This window comes from Clinocottus analis, unplaced genomic scaffold (assembly GCF_023055335.1).
Source record: "Clinocottus analis isolate CAN_PGR_092001 unplaced genomic scaffold, fCliAna1.0.p SCAF_19, whole genome shotgun sequence".
Taxonomy (NCBI): domain Eukaryota; kingdom Metazoa; phylum Chordata; class Actinopteri; order Perciformes; family Cottidae; genus Clinocottus; species Clinocottus analis.
In genome coordinates this window covers 6410249-6427612 of record NW_027175920.1, presented here as the reverse complement: position 1 = coordinate 6427612, position 17364 = coordinate 6410249, and the positions used below count along the sequence as shown (strand labels likewise).

The following is a 17364-nucleotide window of genomic DNA, read 5'->3' as shown; positions in this document are numbered from 1 at the left end:
ATCCCAGCAAGATCCACATCAAAGCTGATTGTTGAGCAAGAACTAAATGTCCCTCAACATCCTTATCACTGGCCCTGTTGAAAACATTTCAGGAGTTCAGCTTGACTCTTGGAATCCAAATACTATGGATAAAGTCCAGGTCAAAGAATTTTACTTTCAACCTACATAAATGAGATGCACAGGAATTGTGTGGCTTATTGTAAGGAAATGACATCTGGTGGATGTAAAATGTACTGCAACCATGGACTGATGCAGGGTGGTAACATCCTTCCTATTTAACCATTATCGCATAAATAAACCTATAGAATCACAATGTATGTTGTCCAGTCATTGGGAATCAAACTAATATTTATTAAAGTTAGTTGTTACTTGTACTGTACATAACCACAAGTTTTAATTAATGTGTGTATAAATCTGATTTGTCTTTCCCAAATGCAAAGAAAAAATAAGAGGGGAAATATTATTTTTCTTCAGGCAGTATTCTTGCCCATTAAAAATCTTTATTTGTAGATTAACATGGCCAAGCCATTTATAGCCTGTGAAATAAGATATATGATGTCAGTACTTGGCCAACAGCAACTCTTTGTCTTTAAATATATAAATGGAAAAGAACCCATTTTTATTACAAACAACAACCACATGTTAGTTTAATGAAAACAACCTGAGAACTTATTTTGAAACATTTAAATATCAGGCTATTATTTTTAATTCCATATTTAATTTTTGAACAAATGTATTGAATCATTATTCGGCATTGATAAAAAAAATAAAATAAAAAGGCATTTTATATATATTGCACGCAGCTGAAGCACATGACTGACACTTGTCTTTACAGCTAGTGTCCACTAGTGGGCGGTGTTTACTAATGCAAACTATGATAAACTTTATTACAGTTCATGCTTTATTTATATTAAGCTTATTGTTTATTTGCACAGCACAATAACGCCTACACTTCGAAATTCAGAGGTTTAGACAATAGAACTATATTGTTCACTGACACTTTACACTTATTTAAATTAATATTTTTTCCAAACGTAATCTTTTTTCAACACTAATATGCTCTGCTCATTTTGATTTGAATGCACCTCTATTCAAGGTGTTATGGTGCGGTACGATTGAATTCAAATTCAGCTTAAGATTTAAGCTGAATTTCCAATATTCAAAGGGCTATAAAAACAGATCCTTACATTTGTAAAGTGAAATTACAGTGCAGCCTTGTTCATGCTGACCTTTGTCATGCACATGGTCACGTGATTTTACTCTACAGTCTTGGAGAAAAGTGACTTCAAAGTCAGCTTCAATGACATAATGATATTTATATAATGTCACAATTTCCAATATTCAAACTGCTATAAAAACAGATCCTTACATTTGTAAAGTAAACCTACAATGCAGTCTTGCTCAGACTGACCCCTGCTAGTCAGCTTACATGTAATAATGAAATTTATATTTTACATGTAAGCTGACTTTGAAGTCAATTTTCTCCAAAACCGTACAGTAACATCTCATGGCCATAGATATGTTTATAGCAGAGGTCCCCCTGAACAAGACTGCAGTGTATATTTCCTTTACACATATAAGAATATGTTTTTATAGCTGTGTTAATATTGGGATTTTGGGAAATTACGTTTGAATGCTTTTTGTGCTATCTAAGCTACCGTAGACCACCATAACGTAACAACGGTCATTTATTTTCATGCGTGCGTCTCACCTGGCGGATGAGGGCTCACATGACCGCAGTTATTATAACGTTATGACATGTAATCATTACACTATATCCTAAGAGACAATTAGTAACTTTTAAACACATACCAGAGTGCACAACAACACGCAGCGGATACGTCACATGTCTGATGGTCAGACCTGACCTGGATGCTGCGCCTGTCCCGCCCCTTACATTTAATAGTATGCTAATGAGAGCGGTGGATGCGGGAGTTAGGGTGGGGGTTAAGACGCTTTACTCTATTTGGAGTTGTGTCGATTGCAGATGAAGAAGGTTTTTTTTTCTTCTCCTGGTGTTCTTGTACTTCCACCGCGGCTCGCTGGCACGCTCCGTCCTCAGAGAGCGCGCACCAGGATGGGTGCTCTGCCGGCGCGAGGGATGTTATGGATGTGTGTTTTGATCTTTACTGGAACAACAGAAGTACGCGGTAAGTTCTCACTGTGGTTTCTGCTGTCGTTGTTTTTTCATGTGTAGCAAAGAATATGGTGAGGAGACAAGTTTTCAACTCTTTTGCAACATGTCCACCTTTGTTGTTAAACATACAATTGTCATGTTTCTTTCTGCATTTGAGGAATAGTTTTGCTTGTTATGACTGTGAGGGAATGGACAAAGAAAACATAACTGTGAATGAATAACTGTGATTATTAAAATGTCTTAAACAAACTCTGTATGTCTGTATGTTTGTTTGACTTTCTGGTCTTCATGTTTTTACTGAGATATAAACCTATAAACTCTGATGCCACATCCAAAAGTCAAGTTTCTTATAGAATTATTCTCAACTAAGTACAACAGGTAACCCATATAAAGTAAACATTATCGCTAAAGAATTGCTGTACATTTGGAAAACCTAACCCAGCGTTTGGTTACAGGTTCAATTGTCTGCACCTCCAGAGGAGCCAGCACATGCAAGCAATGTCTGGCTGTGCACCCCAGCTGTGCGTGGTGCCTCCAGGAGGTGGGTTTCTTTTCCACTTCTTTTCTTTCAAGCAATAAGCTTTTTGCCAGCCGGGCTGGTGCAGGCTGGTACAGATCTCCTCTTGGGTCACGTAATCTGGTTGAGAACATCAAATAGGTTCAGGTGAAAACCAAAATTTCTTTAAGTCGGATATAGGTTCATTTCATTCCTGGTACTTTAGTCACAGTGACTGAATTTGTGTGACTGCATGCGGATAGAGTCATATTTTATGGTTCCAACTAATAAATTGGATGATTTCATAATCATAATAATTGGAGTCAACATACTCAACCTACTCAAAGTCTTCTCAAAATGACTTCAGTACCAGAGCACTCTGATTTCCGAGACTTATTTATATTCAGAAGCACAGGCTGAACTCCTGGGCATTTTAATTTAAGGTGGAATTTTCCTTTAATTGCAGAGTTGGAGAGATGTGTTCAAGTGCTTCTTCAGTCCAGGAGATTTGTTTTATACACACATGATGTCGGTCTTTCAATGAATCCAAAAGGTCTTTTTTTTCTCTTAACAGCTCCATTACAGATGGTACTTATTTAAATGAATGACCATTGGATTCAATTTTCTGACACATCAACACATTTCCAAAGCAAAGAGAAGGTTGCTGGAAATGTCTTTTTCTGTATAAAATGTAAATGCCTCTTCCTGCCAGGACTTCGGCAGTTCTTCCCGCTGTGATCTGAAGAGTAACCTGGTGGCGGCGGGCTGTGCTCCGTCAGCTGTTGAGTCTCCGACCAGCAAACTGCAGGTGATTGAGGACCGGCCCCTCAGCAACAAGGCAGCGGGGGCCACACAGGACGTCACTCAGATTAAGCCCCAGAACCTACAAATCACCCTCAGGCCAGGTATGGGTTTACCACCTGAGTTTGTGGTTGTTGTGTCTGACTCACTGAAGCACCGATTTAGAGGGGATCTACATACAAAAGTTAAAAACAATTGTATTTCTGTATCCCACTTCCAAGATGATGCTAAGCGCTTCACGGTGAAGGTGCGTCAGGTGGAGGACTACCCTGTGGATCTCTACTACCTCATGGATCTCTCCTACTCTATGAATGATGATCTCTTCCGCCTGAGGACGCTGGGAAAAGGCCTGGCCGAGGCCATGAACCGCACCACCAGCAACCTCCGCATGGGCTTTGGGGCTTTTGTGGACAAGCCGCTCTCCCCTTACATGTACATCTCCCCTAAAGAGGCTGTGAAGAACCCATGCTACAGGTAAGCGACAAGTTTTAAGGAGAATCATATAGTATTTTCACTGTATTATTAAACCAACATGATCAAAACATCAAGCCTCCGAAACCTGTTTCCATGTCTGTATATATAAGTACCTAAACTGAATCCAGATCATTTGAGTCCGTTTTATTTGGTGGCTGCATTCTAGATACCCACTGGTGTTGATTTCAGCGGTTGTTTATGTCTGCATGCGGGAATAGCTTCGTTATGCAGATGATGTCATTTTTGTGAGGACACCTTTAAACACTGCATCGCAAGCACACTCAGAGTCACAGCACTTGTTAAAGGCTTACAGTGGCTCCCTAGTGCTCGGTCAGCTGCTCTGAATCAGCCTGGAGAGTAAGAACGTCCCAATGCAAACAGCCGTGACTCCAGCCAAAGGCTCCTCGGAGGTGGATTTGATGGTTTAAGGTCTCTTGGGGTAATTTTCTCCAACATTTTACACAAAGCCTGCCCAGCTCCAGCCTCCAGGAATGTGTCGAGAAAAGATAAGAAAAGTGGAGGATTAAAAATGGCGAGAAAGAGGGGTATACTTTTTAACCAAATCTTTGGTAAAATAACATCTGCTCAGAACAAAAACATTTAGTGATTTACAGGAGAAAATACCTAAAGTCTGCGGGTTAGTCCACAACTTTGGTCCAGACTGAAATATCTTAACAACTATTGGGATGGATTGCCAGGAAATTTTGTGGTCCTTCATGGTCCTAGAGAATGACCAATTTGAAGCATATAGATCAAAATAACCTCATCGTTTTAGCTGATTATATCCGTAACAAAGTATATTATTAGTAATTGATCTTATAGGTCACATACATTTTTTACCATGGTATATATAAACTGACGTTCAGATGAATGAACAAGCTGCCAGCCGCTCTGCTCAGCCCTCATTCCTGGATGTCTGTTTCCTTGACAGCATCAACACCACCTGCCTGCCTCAGTTTGGCTACAAACACGTTCTGTCCCTGACGGAGGAAGTGGGCCGCTTCACAGAGGAAGTGAAGAAGCAGATGGTGTCCAGGAACCGAGATGCCCCAGAGGGAGGCTTTGATGCCATCATCCAGGCTGCTGTGTGCAAGGTGGAGAGACTCACATGTAGAAACAAAAAATACAAAAGAAGAGTCCATCATGAGATGTAATCCCTCATCCGAAAGTTGAATTAAAAAGTTTGAACTTCCTTCCATTTGCTGTTTCATGGTTTGATGGGAGCTAGGAGGAGATCGGCTGGCGCCCCGGTGCTTCCCACCTTCTGATCTTCACCTCGGACGCTAAGACTCACATGGCTCTTGATGGTCGTCTGGCTGGAATCGTGCGGCCCAACGACGGGCAGTGCCACCTCAACTCCGACAATATGTACAGCATGTCGACCACCATGGTTAGTGTGCATTGTGAGGCGCTGTTTGGCGCACAGACAGTGTGATAAAGAATCAGAGCCAATGAAACTCTGTAGTACCGGATGAAAAGGAAAATTTCACTGTTTATGTGTGCAAGTGCTAACCACATGGTGTGGTTCGGTTCCACAGGATTACCCATCTTTGGCTCTGATCACAGAGAAGATGTCGGAGAACAACATAAATCTCATCTTTGCTGTCACCAACCCTGTGGTTCGTCTGTACCAGGTCAGACACTCACTGAGCACATCCAGCATTTCACTCTGTTCAAGTCCGGTTCAGAAATTTAAACTAAGCTAACGTTTTTCAACTGAAAGTGAGGCAATGTCATCACCCACTCGGTAATCATCTCATCTTGAACCCACTGTAGTTTAGTTCAAACTACTGAGTCCTCCCAACCTCACTGCTTTTAAACTGAGATTCTTAAATGATGCTTTGGATGAATGGAAACTCAAAATGAATGACCATAGGAAAGATACACACTCAGTTTTTCCCAAACTGGAAACACTTAGAGTGAATTAGAGGAAATACATTCAGAAATGTAGTCCTTGTTCACAAAGGAAAACAAATTCAAGATCATTGGGTTGCCATGAGGAAGTGTGTGAACACACATCTGCTTTTTTAGGGCGTTTGCTTTCATCGATAAACGTTTGTGACAACTCTCACAACTATCTCAGACCATGAAACCAATGCAACCAGTGAGCCATAATGGACGAGTAACTGCTGCACGCGTCCCTGTTTGTCCTTTCTGCCTGCTCTGCTTTTGAACTATAGGTGACAAAGAAACAAGTGGGAACAATGTTGATATTTTCCCACAAAAGGCTTCTATCTATATTTTATTATCAGCAAAAAACATATTTTGAGGTAATAACCATTTATTTGTAAATATACTGTCAATGTGACATGAGCAGGTTGCACATTGTGGATCTGTTTAAAGGGGCATTGGATTACATTTTAACAATCTTTTACAATATTTGGGAGGTATTGAGAGGTGTAGTTATATATATTTGTAACTGATGAAACATCAGTTATTGTTAATGGCTTATTGATAGTTTTCCTGTCTGTGTAGAATGACAACAGTCCGTCTGTCTGTCTTACAGAACTACAGTGAGCTGATTCCTGGCACCACAGTAGGAACACTGTCCAACGACTCTGGCAATGTGATCCAGCTCATACTGAAGGCCTACGCTGTAAGACACCCACACACACACGCCACGCACACACACACACTTCAGACGAGACAGTGTTTTAGGTGATGACGTGTCTTTGCTGACACAAACCCACAGTGTCTGAGTCATACATGTGGTCGAGCCAAAGGAGGTGTGAAGCTGACCAAATGTGGAAGACTCCTGGCTGTGTTTCATTGTTTATGTTTTATTAGGGTTTATTATGCAAAGAACAAGTGAATTTATATACAACAAATATTTGAGGTTGAATCTAATAAAGCTGTAACTTGTAAAGTATGCACGTCTATCTGTACACCCAGATTAATGTATCGGCTTACTATTAGAGCAGGAAATTCATTAAGTGATGTGCACACAGATAAGAGAGGGAAATTATGTGAAGACCTAACATTTGTTTATGGCGCTGTGATGATAGCCTATAAACTCATCCTTTTATGTATATGTTTTTTCTATTGTTTTCCTTCATCGGTGTTGCCAGAAAATTCGTTCCAAGGTGGAGCTGGAGCTTCACGGCGTCCCGGAGGAGCTGTCTCTGTCCTTCAACGCCACCTGTCTGAATGGAGAGCTCATCCCTGGCCTCAAATCCTGCTCCGGGCTCAAGATAGGAGACACGGTCCGTCCATGTCCCGCCTCATTTTTTGTTGGACAATCCCTTGGAAGGGAGTGTGACCCAAATTAGTGTTGTGAACTGAACTGACTTTGACAGTACTCTCACCTTCACAAGAAAGATATTTAATGAGATGAATCAACTTGTACACAGTGAAGTTTCTGTGTTAGAGGAGATTTATTGAAATGATCTTATCCTCCAATGAGTCTGGATAAGGCGGATTATTGTAAAAACTTAAGCAATATTTAGTAAAATATTATTTATATTATTATAATTATTTTTCCGGATGCAATAGGTTAGATGGGTTATGACATTTGCATAATCTAATAACAATATTATCAACTCTCATACAAACTTTTTCACCCCCATCCAACATGTCCTATCTCTACTGGACATCCTGTCCAATCCCGTCTTGATTACTAAAATACAATTTTAGTTAGTTCCATATACTATTCTTCACCTTCTTTATTTGCCCTTTTCCATTTCCCTTTTGGCTTCCATCTTCATCTCTTCAAAGTAGGATTTTCAACGTTTCCTCATGTTGTCAAAGCACATGATGGAAAAAAAGTGAATCATTACGGTCTCAAGCTTGTCTTTCTTAAATGATGTTTTCTTGTCTTTCCATCATTCTTTTGCCATCTGCGTCAACAGTTCTACTTTATTTTTGCATTTCTTCTTTATCACAGCTTCTTTGGCTCTATTCCTGGTTCTCTCCTCACTCCAGGTGACATTTTTTGGCCTCCACACATTTCTTTCTCTCTGCCTCAGCCCTTCTTGTTTTTGCCATATATGGCTGTCTCTCCAGATGTTGTAACTGCCTACTTTTGGACATTTACCAGATTTGGATGCAGTGCTCTATGAACAATTACTTTGACTAAATACACATGGAGGCGTTCCCTGTGTCAGGTCTTTGTGCTGTTTCCACCAACAGCAATTAGACAGTTCTCGCAATATGAGCGGCTATAAGATAAACAATAACTGAAACCTTAAAGTGCTGTTACATTTTATATAATCCACTATGAAGCAAAATAAGTTGCAAAATCTTGATGAAAAACTATTGAAAAAAAAGGGCTCTAAACATGTTTGAACCGAATATTTTTTTTTTACCCAAAATGCACCATTACAATTCACTACCTCCTCTCATGTAGGTCTCTTTCAGCGTGGAGGCCAGAGCTCGAGGTTGCCCCAAACAGAAGAAGAAAACCTTCATCATTAAGCCGGTGGGCTTCAAGGATTCCCTCTCCATCACCGTCAACTTTGAGTGCGACTGCAAGTGCCAGACCAGGGCCCAGCCCAATAGCCCCAAATGTAACCAGGGCAACGGCACCTACGAGTGTGGCATTTGCCAGTGCCACCCGGGTCGCTTAGGGCCCCACTGCGAGTGTGCAGAGGGCGACTATAACCCCACGGAGCAGGACCGCTGCAGCGGGCCCGAAGGCTCTGGAGGACCTCAGTCTGCCATCTGCAGCGGCCGCGGTGACTGTGTGTGCGGCCAGTGTGTGTGCCACAGCAGTGACTTTGGGAAAGTCTGGGGGAAGCTGTGTGAGTGTGATGACTTCAACTGCCTGCGCTACAAAGGGGACCTGTGCTCGGGTAAGAGCTCATGAGCTTCTTTTATAAGTAACTTGCCTGAGCATCTTAAGTGGAATGATAGGGTGGAAACAATAAGATGGTTAGACGGTTGACAGAAATTGAATTGACGACTAGGCCTGCAACTCATTATTGATCAATTAGATGTTTTTGTTTAATTGATAGTTTTGTCTATACAATGTTTGAAAATTGTAAAAAAAAAAAAAAAGGCCTTTACAGTCAAGAGTCCAAGCTGACATCTTTAAATGTCTTGTTTTGTCTAAAACGCAAAGATATTGCTACTTTTCTCCGTCTTATATCTTTGTATTTAATAGATTTGTGGTGGGATTGAAAAAGGAAATTCCTTTTCATGTTATGAGTGTGATACAAAAGATTGATGACAACTCTCCAATCTCACAGTCAAACATGCTGGAGCCAATGGCCGCTTAGCTTAGCATTATGACTGTAAACAGGGGAATCTGCTCCTTTCTGCATATTTATATTCAACAGACATGAGGCTGATATTATCATTTTCTTCTGACTCTGCAAGACAGCCGATAAGCATATTTACCCAAAATGTTAAACTGTATTCCTTTATTTTTACATCGCAGACAATGCAATGTGTGTAAAAAGTTGACGGAGGTTGAAATGCCCCACTGACATAGACATGTCATAAACATTGTGTGTGTCTGTGGTGTAGTTTTAGAGAATTTATGTACCTTTGCCATCGGGGTAGGCAGTCACTCTTCACCACACTGACTTGCCACTCACCTCATCTGGGAAGAATTACATATAATAACAACTCCCCCTTCTGCCCGGGACATTGGCTCCATTCACAATAAACATCTGGTGTGTGTGAGTGTGAGCTCAGGTTGTATGTTTTTGTCAGCCAGGCAGAGCTTTTGTTTGAGTTCGACAGGATTCATGCACAAAATAAATCTTTTTTGAAGTTGGAGGGTAGCTCTCTCTGGTTTTGAAACAGTGGGACTGAGTTTGTGTTGGGCAATTGTTCAGAGCTTTAACTCATGGCCTCATGATCCTTCTCCATGCATTTTAAAATACACTGCATATCATCCAGTCATAACTCATGACGATGATGATGTTACCCTGGAGATGTTTGTAATTGACATTTCATTAGCAACTTTTTAGTCTGAGATTAGCTGTGTAAAGTAGGCGTTCATACACAACCATACTGTCAATCTTTTTTCTAATGGTACTTAATTTGCTTTTCCACCAACAATGTAGGTATATAAGTTAATATTGGGCAATACACCTATTTGCTTTCTTACAGGACAATAGATGAGAAGATCTCCTCACTGGTCAATAGCATTCTCTTCCCTGTACAGTAAATAGGAATTACAATTGTGAGCTGTTGTTACCTTAACTTAGCCTTAAGGAGGAAACAGGTAGCCTCTGAAGCTCATCCATTAACTCACTATATCTTGTTTGTCCATAAAAAAACAAAGCTGTTACTAAATTTAAAGTCTTTATGATAAGATAAGATAACCGGCTGCTGTCTTGCAAGTCAGGGAGTCAAAATAAACAGGATGTTTGATATTTGTTAATTGTATTTGGCACATACTGATTCATGACATCATCAGATCTCACATATCACCCCCACCACCCACCCCTTCTGCTGCTCTCACACAGAATGAATTTTTTTTTGTATTCCCCAAAGCCCCTCGATTAACATGAAAATACCTTTCTGCTTACTCATGTGGTGTAAAAAGGCTAAAAATAAACCCATGTTTGGTCAGAAAAGGGCCAAGTGAGAAATAACTGGAAATGTTCTGTGTGTAAAACATGGTCCACTTTTGTCTTGAAATATCTTTTTCAGTGCGAGGACCACGGTCTATGTTCTTCCCCTACAGAATGGTATAATTATAAGACAACGGTCATGTGGTGAAGTGGGAATTGCGTTTGCTCATGGATCATCCTTTATTCAGTCAGAATGTTCCAAGCGACTTCCGGTCTCTGTGTTTATCTGAGTTTTGTTTTGCAGTGATGGGTCACAATGTTTTCTGCCTTGTCACTCTCTTGCGTGCACACATCACGCATACAAAGGAAAAACAACAAACCAATGCACACAAATACACTCGCTTACACTGAATCATGCATCCAAATATAAAAGCCTCCCAGACACAAAAGACACACAATGAAATGGGTTTTAGGTCAGTTGTAGAAACATGACTTACCACTTCTTCTTTTCAATGGTTAGCAGGACATAAGACACATTTTTTAATTGAAAAAGTGGTTGTTTAATGGGTTTAAAGGCAAAGCAAAGTTAGCTATTGCTCTAGATAGAAAGGAACCATGTAAGGCTTGTGGTACAGTCACTCATACGCCTTTTACAAGTCACTGCCAGGCATTACAAACTCATAATGACCAACCGATTGATGTTCAAACCCACAAAACTTTATTTTGAATTCTAGTGGACTTCCCAAAATTTCCAAAGATGTGCAAGTGCGTCAGGCTAAATTATGGAGAAGTATATATAAAATGGTGCACACAATTTTGATTTTTCACGGAAACACATGGAACTCATATTAGCCCATCAAACTTGTTGTTAACCTTCCTCTCTCTTTCCCAACTCCAACCACACCCTGGTTTTCAGACTGAATGTCATTTGCTCCCATTGCCCTCCTCTTTTTTGAATGTTTATTTGCTGTTGTACTTCATATGCCACCCTTATGTGTGTGGAAATGGAAATTAAACCAGTAAACAATGTTATAGTATCTCCTCTATCCTTTCTTCCCTCCTAGACCACGGCGTCTGTAACTGTGGCTTCTGCCAGTGTGCCCCAGACTGGCAGGGTGAGAACTGTAACTGCTCCAGACGTACTGACACCTGCATGTCCAACCTGGGCTTGTTGTGCAGCGGTAGGGGCCAGTGTGTGTGCGGGGCCTGTGAGTGCACTCAGCCCGGTGCCTACGGAGCCACATGTGAGAAGTGCCCCACGTGCCCGGATGCCTGCACCATGAAGAAGTGAGTCTGAACACATACAGTAGTTATAACGTTCGCCGGAAGCCGTTTGAAATGAGCTGACGGACTGATGTCGATTTTTCTTCCAAAAGGGATTGTGTGGAGTGCAAACACTTCAAGAGGGGCAAGCTGTTTGACGACAACACCTGCTCTCGAATCTGCAAGGATGAGATTGTGCTTGTGGATGAAATAGGTGAGAAAACCCAGGCACTTAATGTTGGTACCACTTTCTAATAAAGCAACATTAATAAAGGGTTTGAAAGTAGTAACTAATGCCTCTCAAACACAACCAAAAACATCTGCGTTATACTGCTTTTGAAGATTTTGTCTCGAATACCTGATGAATCATTTTCTCGTACTTTTCCATGCAGTGCTCCATGATACAAATGCTGTGAACTGCACCTACAAAGATGAAGATGATTGCGTGGAGCGTTTCCAGTACTACGAGGACACCAGTGGCAAATCCATCTTGTTTGTCGTCAAAGAGCCCGGTAAGAGAGGAGAGACTGCCCATGCATACCTGACATAACAAGCACATGTTTAAAGCACTAATCAATATTTTAGATTTCATAAGACCAAAACCAGAGCTAAAAGAAGAGTATATTTTATGATGCTACGACCAGCACTCCAAATGAATGCTAATGCAAAGCTTAGATGTCAATGTTGTGTTTACACGTTGTGTTTACAGGTTGTTCCATAGCCCCCAAAGTGGCCCAAACATATATATGAATAACTGCTCGGAGGCCCGTAACTTATTATTATGGTTAAGTTTAGATAAAGGTAGCCACAATGACAGACAGACAGTTAACCACAGTGCTGGACAGGTACAATCTACAAGCACAAATGCATTACCATTCAGTCAAACAAGCAAACTTCCTTGCTTTGTGAAATCAGTGTTTTCTTCCTTCAAGTTGTCACTTCCCTGCTGCCTGCCCTTCATCTGCTTGTTAACCGGCCAAATAGAAGAGTGTGGGGCGGTAAAACAGTCTTTAATGACCACCAGTGCCCGCAGAGAAAGTCTGCCCCTGGCTCTGCCTTTAATGAATGTGTGTATTTAATTTAGGCGCAACTGGGTAGCAGAGAAGTACAGCAAAATTTGCCTTGAACACAGTTCACCCCGCTGTGTCAAAGAGGGTCGTAAACAGCTGCCCAGCTCCTCTTGAAACCCGCTGACTCGACTTATCCTCTAGGGAAAATCATTTGAGGGAGAGAGAGGAGACTAAGTAAGCAAAAGAAACAGATAAAGAACATTTGAAGGAAACATGAAGTTGTATTACAAAGAAGAACAAAAAGAGAAGAGGGGTAGATGTGAAACAGACACTCTTCAGCGTTTACTCAGCTTTATTTGTTTAATTCATAAAAAAACACAATAATGTTACAGAAATAATATTGTAGCACCAACCTGACTTGATTTACATACAACCCATAATGTTGTCAGCTTTAGGGAGCAAAAGGGTCAGTTAAAGAGCAGGAAGTAGAGGAATGAGGAGGGAGAAAAAGGAGTAAAGCTTTGATGTCAGCTGTAAAAGTTCACCTTGGTTACCCCACCACGTTCCTCAACACTACTCTGCACATGCATGTGTACTACAGGGATCACACACACAGAGGAAATGTTAGCTATACACAGACAAACATGTAGTCTGGTAAGCAAACCAGTATGCTCACATTTGGACCAGACGTAACAGGTGACTAAAAGTGGAAAGACCTTTTTTTTAAACAATGAGGAAACAAAAATATGTATTACTAAAAAAGCAGCAATAATGAAAATTCCTATATTGACTATATTGTCTCAAGACTACTTGTATGTGAAAGACAATTATCACAGAAACAAATTAAAGTTCCAGTAAAATGGATGTTAGAGCGTCTGTACACACACCTCCCCTGGCGTTAAACATTGCAGATTGATTGATGGACGGAGGTAAAAAAACAAACAGTATAAGCCGCCCTGCATCAAACAGGCAAAGTTAATGACTAGCTGGTGAACATGATTAAGCAGCTAGTTCAGGAGCTAAAGAGCTAAATATTTGCTTTAAGAGCTAAAAGGAGAGTGAATATTGAGCTTACATTCTTCAGGTGACCTGATAAAAGATTACAAATGAATCCAAACAGCAACTTGTTGCTCACAAATTTGAGATATCTACTTAAAGGGGATAATATGCCAGCTTGGTTCTGCTGCCCCCTAGTGCCCAACATGTCATTAATTTCAGTCCAGACATTTTTATGTTGAGAAACACACTTGTTCGGTTCATTTATGAAGATATTTGTGTTCTGCTTCATCGTGACTGTTTGGGTGTGGTTTGACATTTGATTGACACTGGTCTGGCTACATTAGTAAACATGTTTTGACTTCACTTTGAATAGGTACATAAAAATGAGCCCACTTCAAACCAGTAAGAATAGCACAGACATCTGAAATAATCAGTATTGCTTATAAAACGATGCTGAAAAGACCCTGAAAATTCAAAAGACCATTTATCCATTTGTCCATTCATGTGTCTTACAAATCCAACTTAATGTCTCCATCCAAATTTTTGCAACAATATTCCAGTCCATTGAGAATATACTAAACCTGGAATTTAGGTGCCAAACCAATCAGAATAAGAGTATTGAGATGAGGATGTGGCTTGTTTCCTCAAGTAAATAATAATACAATGAAAAAGGATTCAGCAGTGCATGGCCTATTACTCTCTTGGTTTATACAACAAAAATGTTGGGTGATTAATTGAGAAGAAAGTTTTCCCAGACCGGGAAAATGACAAAGGAGGGCACAACAAGTAATGTCTCATTCCGGACTAGCAAGACTTCATACTGTCATTCAGCTATTGCACAGCTTTCTTGAAACTCTGCAAATCAAGCTTCTATATTAAGTTTTGCCAGACCACAATGAGGGAAGGGAGATTCGTGGCCAGCCTGTGTGAGCTTACTATTTTCCACTTCGGTCCATCCTCCTCGCTGTTCTTTGGTATTTAAAGGTCCTTTTTGCATTTCTGCTCACCAATGTTTTGCTTCCCCTGTTCTCTGGATTCATTTCCAGTTCTGATAACTTAAAGAAAAGATGTTATTTGTGCTAGAATGAACCACATCTTTGTATTTTATTCCATACACTGATCTGCTGGACATGTGGCAATATTTCTATTTTCTGAAATGTAAAAGCAAACCTTTGAATCAGAAAATGGAAGACATTCAGAGGAATAATATGCTGAAAATCTAATCCATGCGGAAACAGGGAGGAAGCGGCTTTATGAAATCAGACTTCCTGTGGCCTGGCTCCTGGCTTATCTTCTAGTGCACCTCGCTTATTCCTTTATCTCTTCTTTCTTCCAACCAGACTGCCCAAAAGGTCCAGACATTTTAGTGTTGCTCCTGTCAGTGGCAGGGGCCATCTTGTTCCTTGGTTTGGCGGCTCTGCTTATCTGGAAACTTCTGGTCACGATCCACGACAGACGGGAGTTCGCCAGATTTGAGGAAGAACGCGCTCATGCCAAGTGGGACACGGTCAGTGAATTTAGCATGATGCTAGTAAATGATCAGATGGACTGTTTGCTCAACTCTGAGGAATAAATTAAGGTACCGTCGATGTTCGATTAGATTTAAATAATTTAAAAAACCTTGTATGGCTCATTTATAAAACATGACATAGCCTATTCATACACACACACACACACACACACACACACACACACACACACACACACACACACACACACACACATACACACACACAATAGCTCTGCATCCTCACACACACACAAAAGGCCACACACACAGTCTCTCGCGCTAGCTGGAGATGTTTTTTTTATTATTTTGTGGCATGCTGTTTCTCCCAGCAGGACAAAAGACTGCCAGCGGAAGGGCTGGGTTTGAATTAACCAACGCTAATAAGCCTTTACCGGTAACAGGTCTCTTTGTGGCCTCAAAAACACAGAAATCCCAAAGACCCGAAACCAAAGAAGCACAGTATTGAAAACTTTGCATTTGGGGTGTAGAATCACAAACCACAAGGAGGAAAGCATCTCTAAGAATTCTTTTTGTCTGTGAACTCACCTTAACTTACTGTATGTTTCTTTATGTGTATTTGACTTACAGGGACACAACCCTCTCTACAAAGGAGCCACATCTACCTTCACAAACATCACATACAGAGGAAAAGACTGATGCTACTGAACTGAACGAGGATGGAGAACAATGGACCTTTACTGTCCTTTTTGGGAAGGCGGCGAATCATGTGCAGGCCTCTACTGTCACAAGACAATAATTAATAATTATTTGTGTTTGTAAATATGTAGAAATTATTCTGAGGTCACATTTTATCAGGGATTTGTCATAAACACCCATTTATACTACACAGATAAATAAGATATTGTTTTGATTCTGTGTGGTTGACAAAGAACTCTTGTGTTATGCAGGTTTACCCAAATCACAAAAAAAACATAATTAAATACGGACCCCTACCAGCCATGTATATAGTTTTTATTTGATTTGCCCATTTTTATTTTTACTATTAACTTTAACTATTGTCAACAAGATCTGTAAATCTCTGAATATCTAGTCCAGAGAAAGATAAAACCACAGCTATCCACATGACTGGATACCACTAAGGCTAAGGGGGAACACATATTTTGTTAAGTGATGTGGGTGAACTAATCTTTGAATTCAGTGGAAAAACAAAAGGGCAGATAATATTACGCAACACAATCTTCAATTCTTGATCACAATGGAATCGGGATGTCCTGCCTGTGGTACTTAATAGGCTACGGCAACATACGCTGTCTTTAATTCAGTCCAGTGCCTTGCTAGTGATATGGTGTAGTTTGGAGTAAAAACATTTTTACTGAAATTAGCGCAATGGACTCTGAGATATGAGGGTTTTCTCCCATGTGTTTCCTAAAACACACATATGTAAAGTTCAAGTTCTTATGAGGTGAACTTAGCAAGCATACAAGGTGTCCAGTTTGGAGTTTTGTGAAAGACAATAGCATGGCTAAAACATATTGAAACATATTTGATCTTCTCAATTTTCCAATACATAACCAGATGTAATGATTTGAAATCCCATGTTTTATTACAGGAATTTGGAGACAAAGCTAGAATATTCAATTCAATTCAGTTTATTTTGTATAGCCCAAAATCACAAGTACAAATTTGTCTGTGAGGGCTTTACAATCTGTACACATACGGCATCCCTTTCCCTTTTCACATCGTATCAGGAAAAATTCCCCCAAAAAGTAGAAAAAAAACATTCATGGGAGAAAATAAAAGGGAAGAAACCTTTGGAAGAGCAACAGAAGAGGATCCTTCTCCCTGGATGGACAGCAGCGATAGTCATGTGTACAGAATGAACAATGTAATAGAGTTACAGCACAGTCAATGAATATGACTGAAATTATTCAACATAAACACTTGTTTAAAATGATTATAGTTAGATCTGTGACTAATAAAAGATTGTATTGCTTCACCACAACTCACCTGACTGTCCTTTTTGTCTGCAATGCTTTGCTTCCATCTCCTGGGCTTTAACTGCAAGTAAAGTTGTCTACCGGTGGTTGTGGAAAGAGAATATCATCTGCAGTGTACAAGATTTAGATATCTGATCAAATATATCTTGTAGGCTACATGGAGCATTGTGAGCTATACTTGCAGATTAATTAAATCTATGGGATCCAAGCAGTGCAGACAAAAAATGTGCAGATAGTAATGAAAATGTACGA

General features: G+C 40.2%; 1 protein-coding gene across 1 annotated transcript; it reads left to right on the top strand.

The window, feature by feature from the left end:
• Positions 1-2043: 2043 nt before the first annotated feature.
• Positions 2044-16135, top strand: LOC137789420 (integrin beta-3-like). The gene is made up of 15 exons (XM_068583005.1): positions 2044-2150; positions 2593-2678; positions 3346-3538; positions 3656-3908; positions 4840-5002; positions 5137-5298; positions 5447-5542; positions 6415-6504; positions 6977-7111; positions 8254-8698; positions 11437-11659; positions 11749-11849; positions 12028-12147; positions 14985-15151; positions 15743-16135. The coding sequence occupies exons 1-15, from the start codon at positions 2078-2080 to the stop codon at positions 15809-15811; spliced, it is 2376 nt and encodes a 791-aa protein (XP_068439106.1). The 5' UTR covers positions 2044-2077; the 3' UTR covers positions 15812-16135.
• The last annotated feature ends 1229 nt before the right edge of the window (positions 16136-17364 follow it).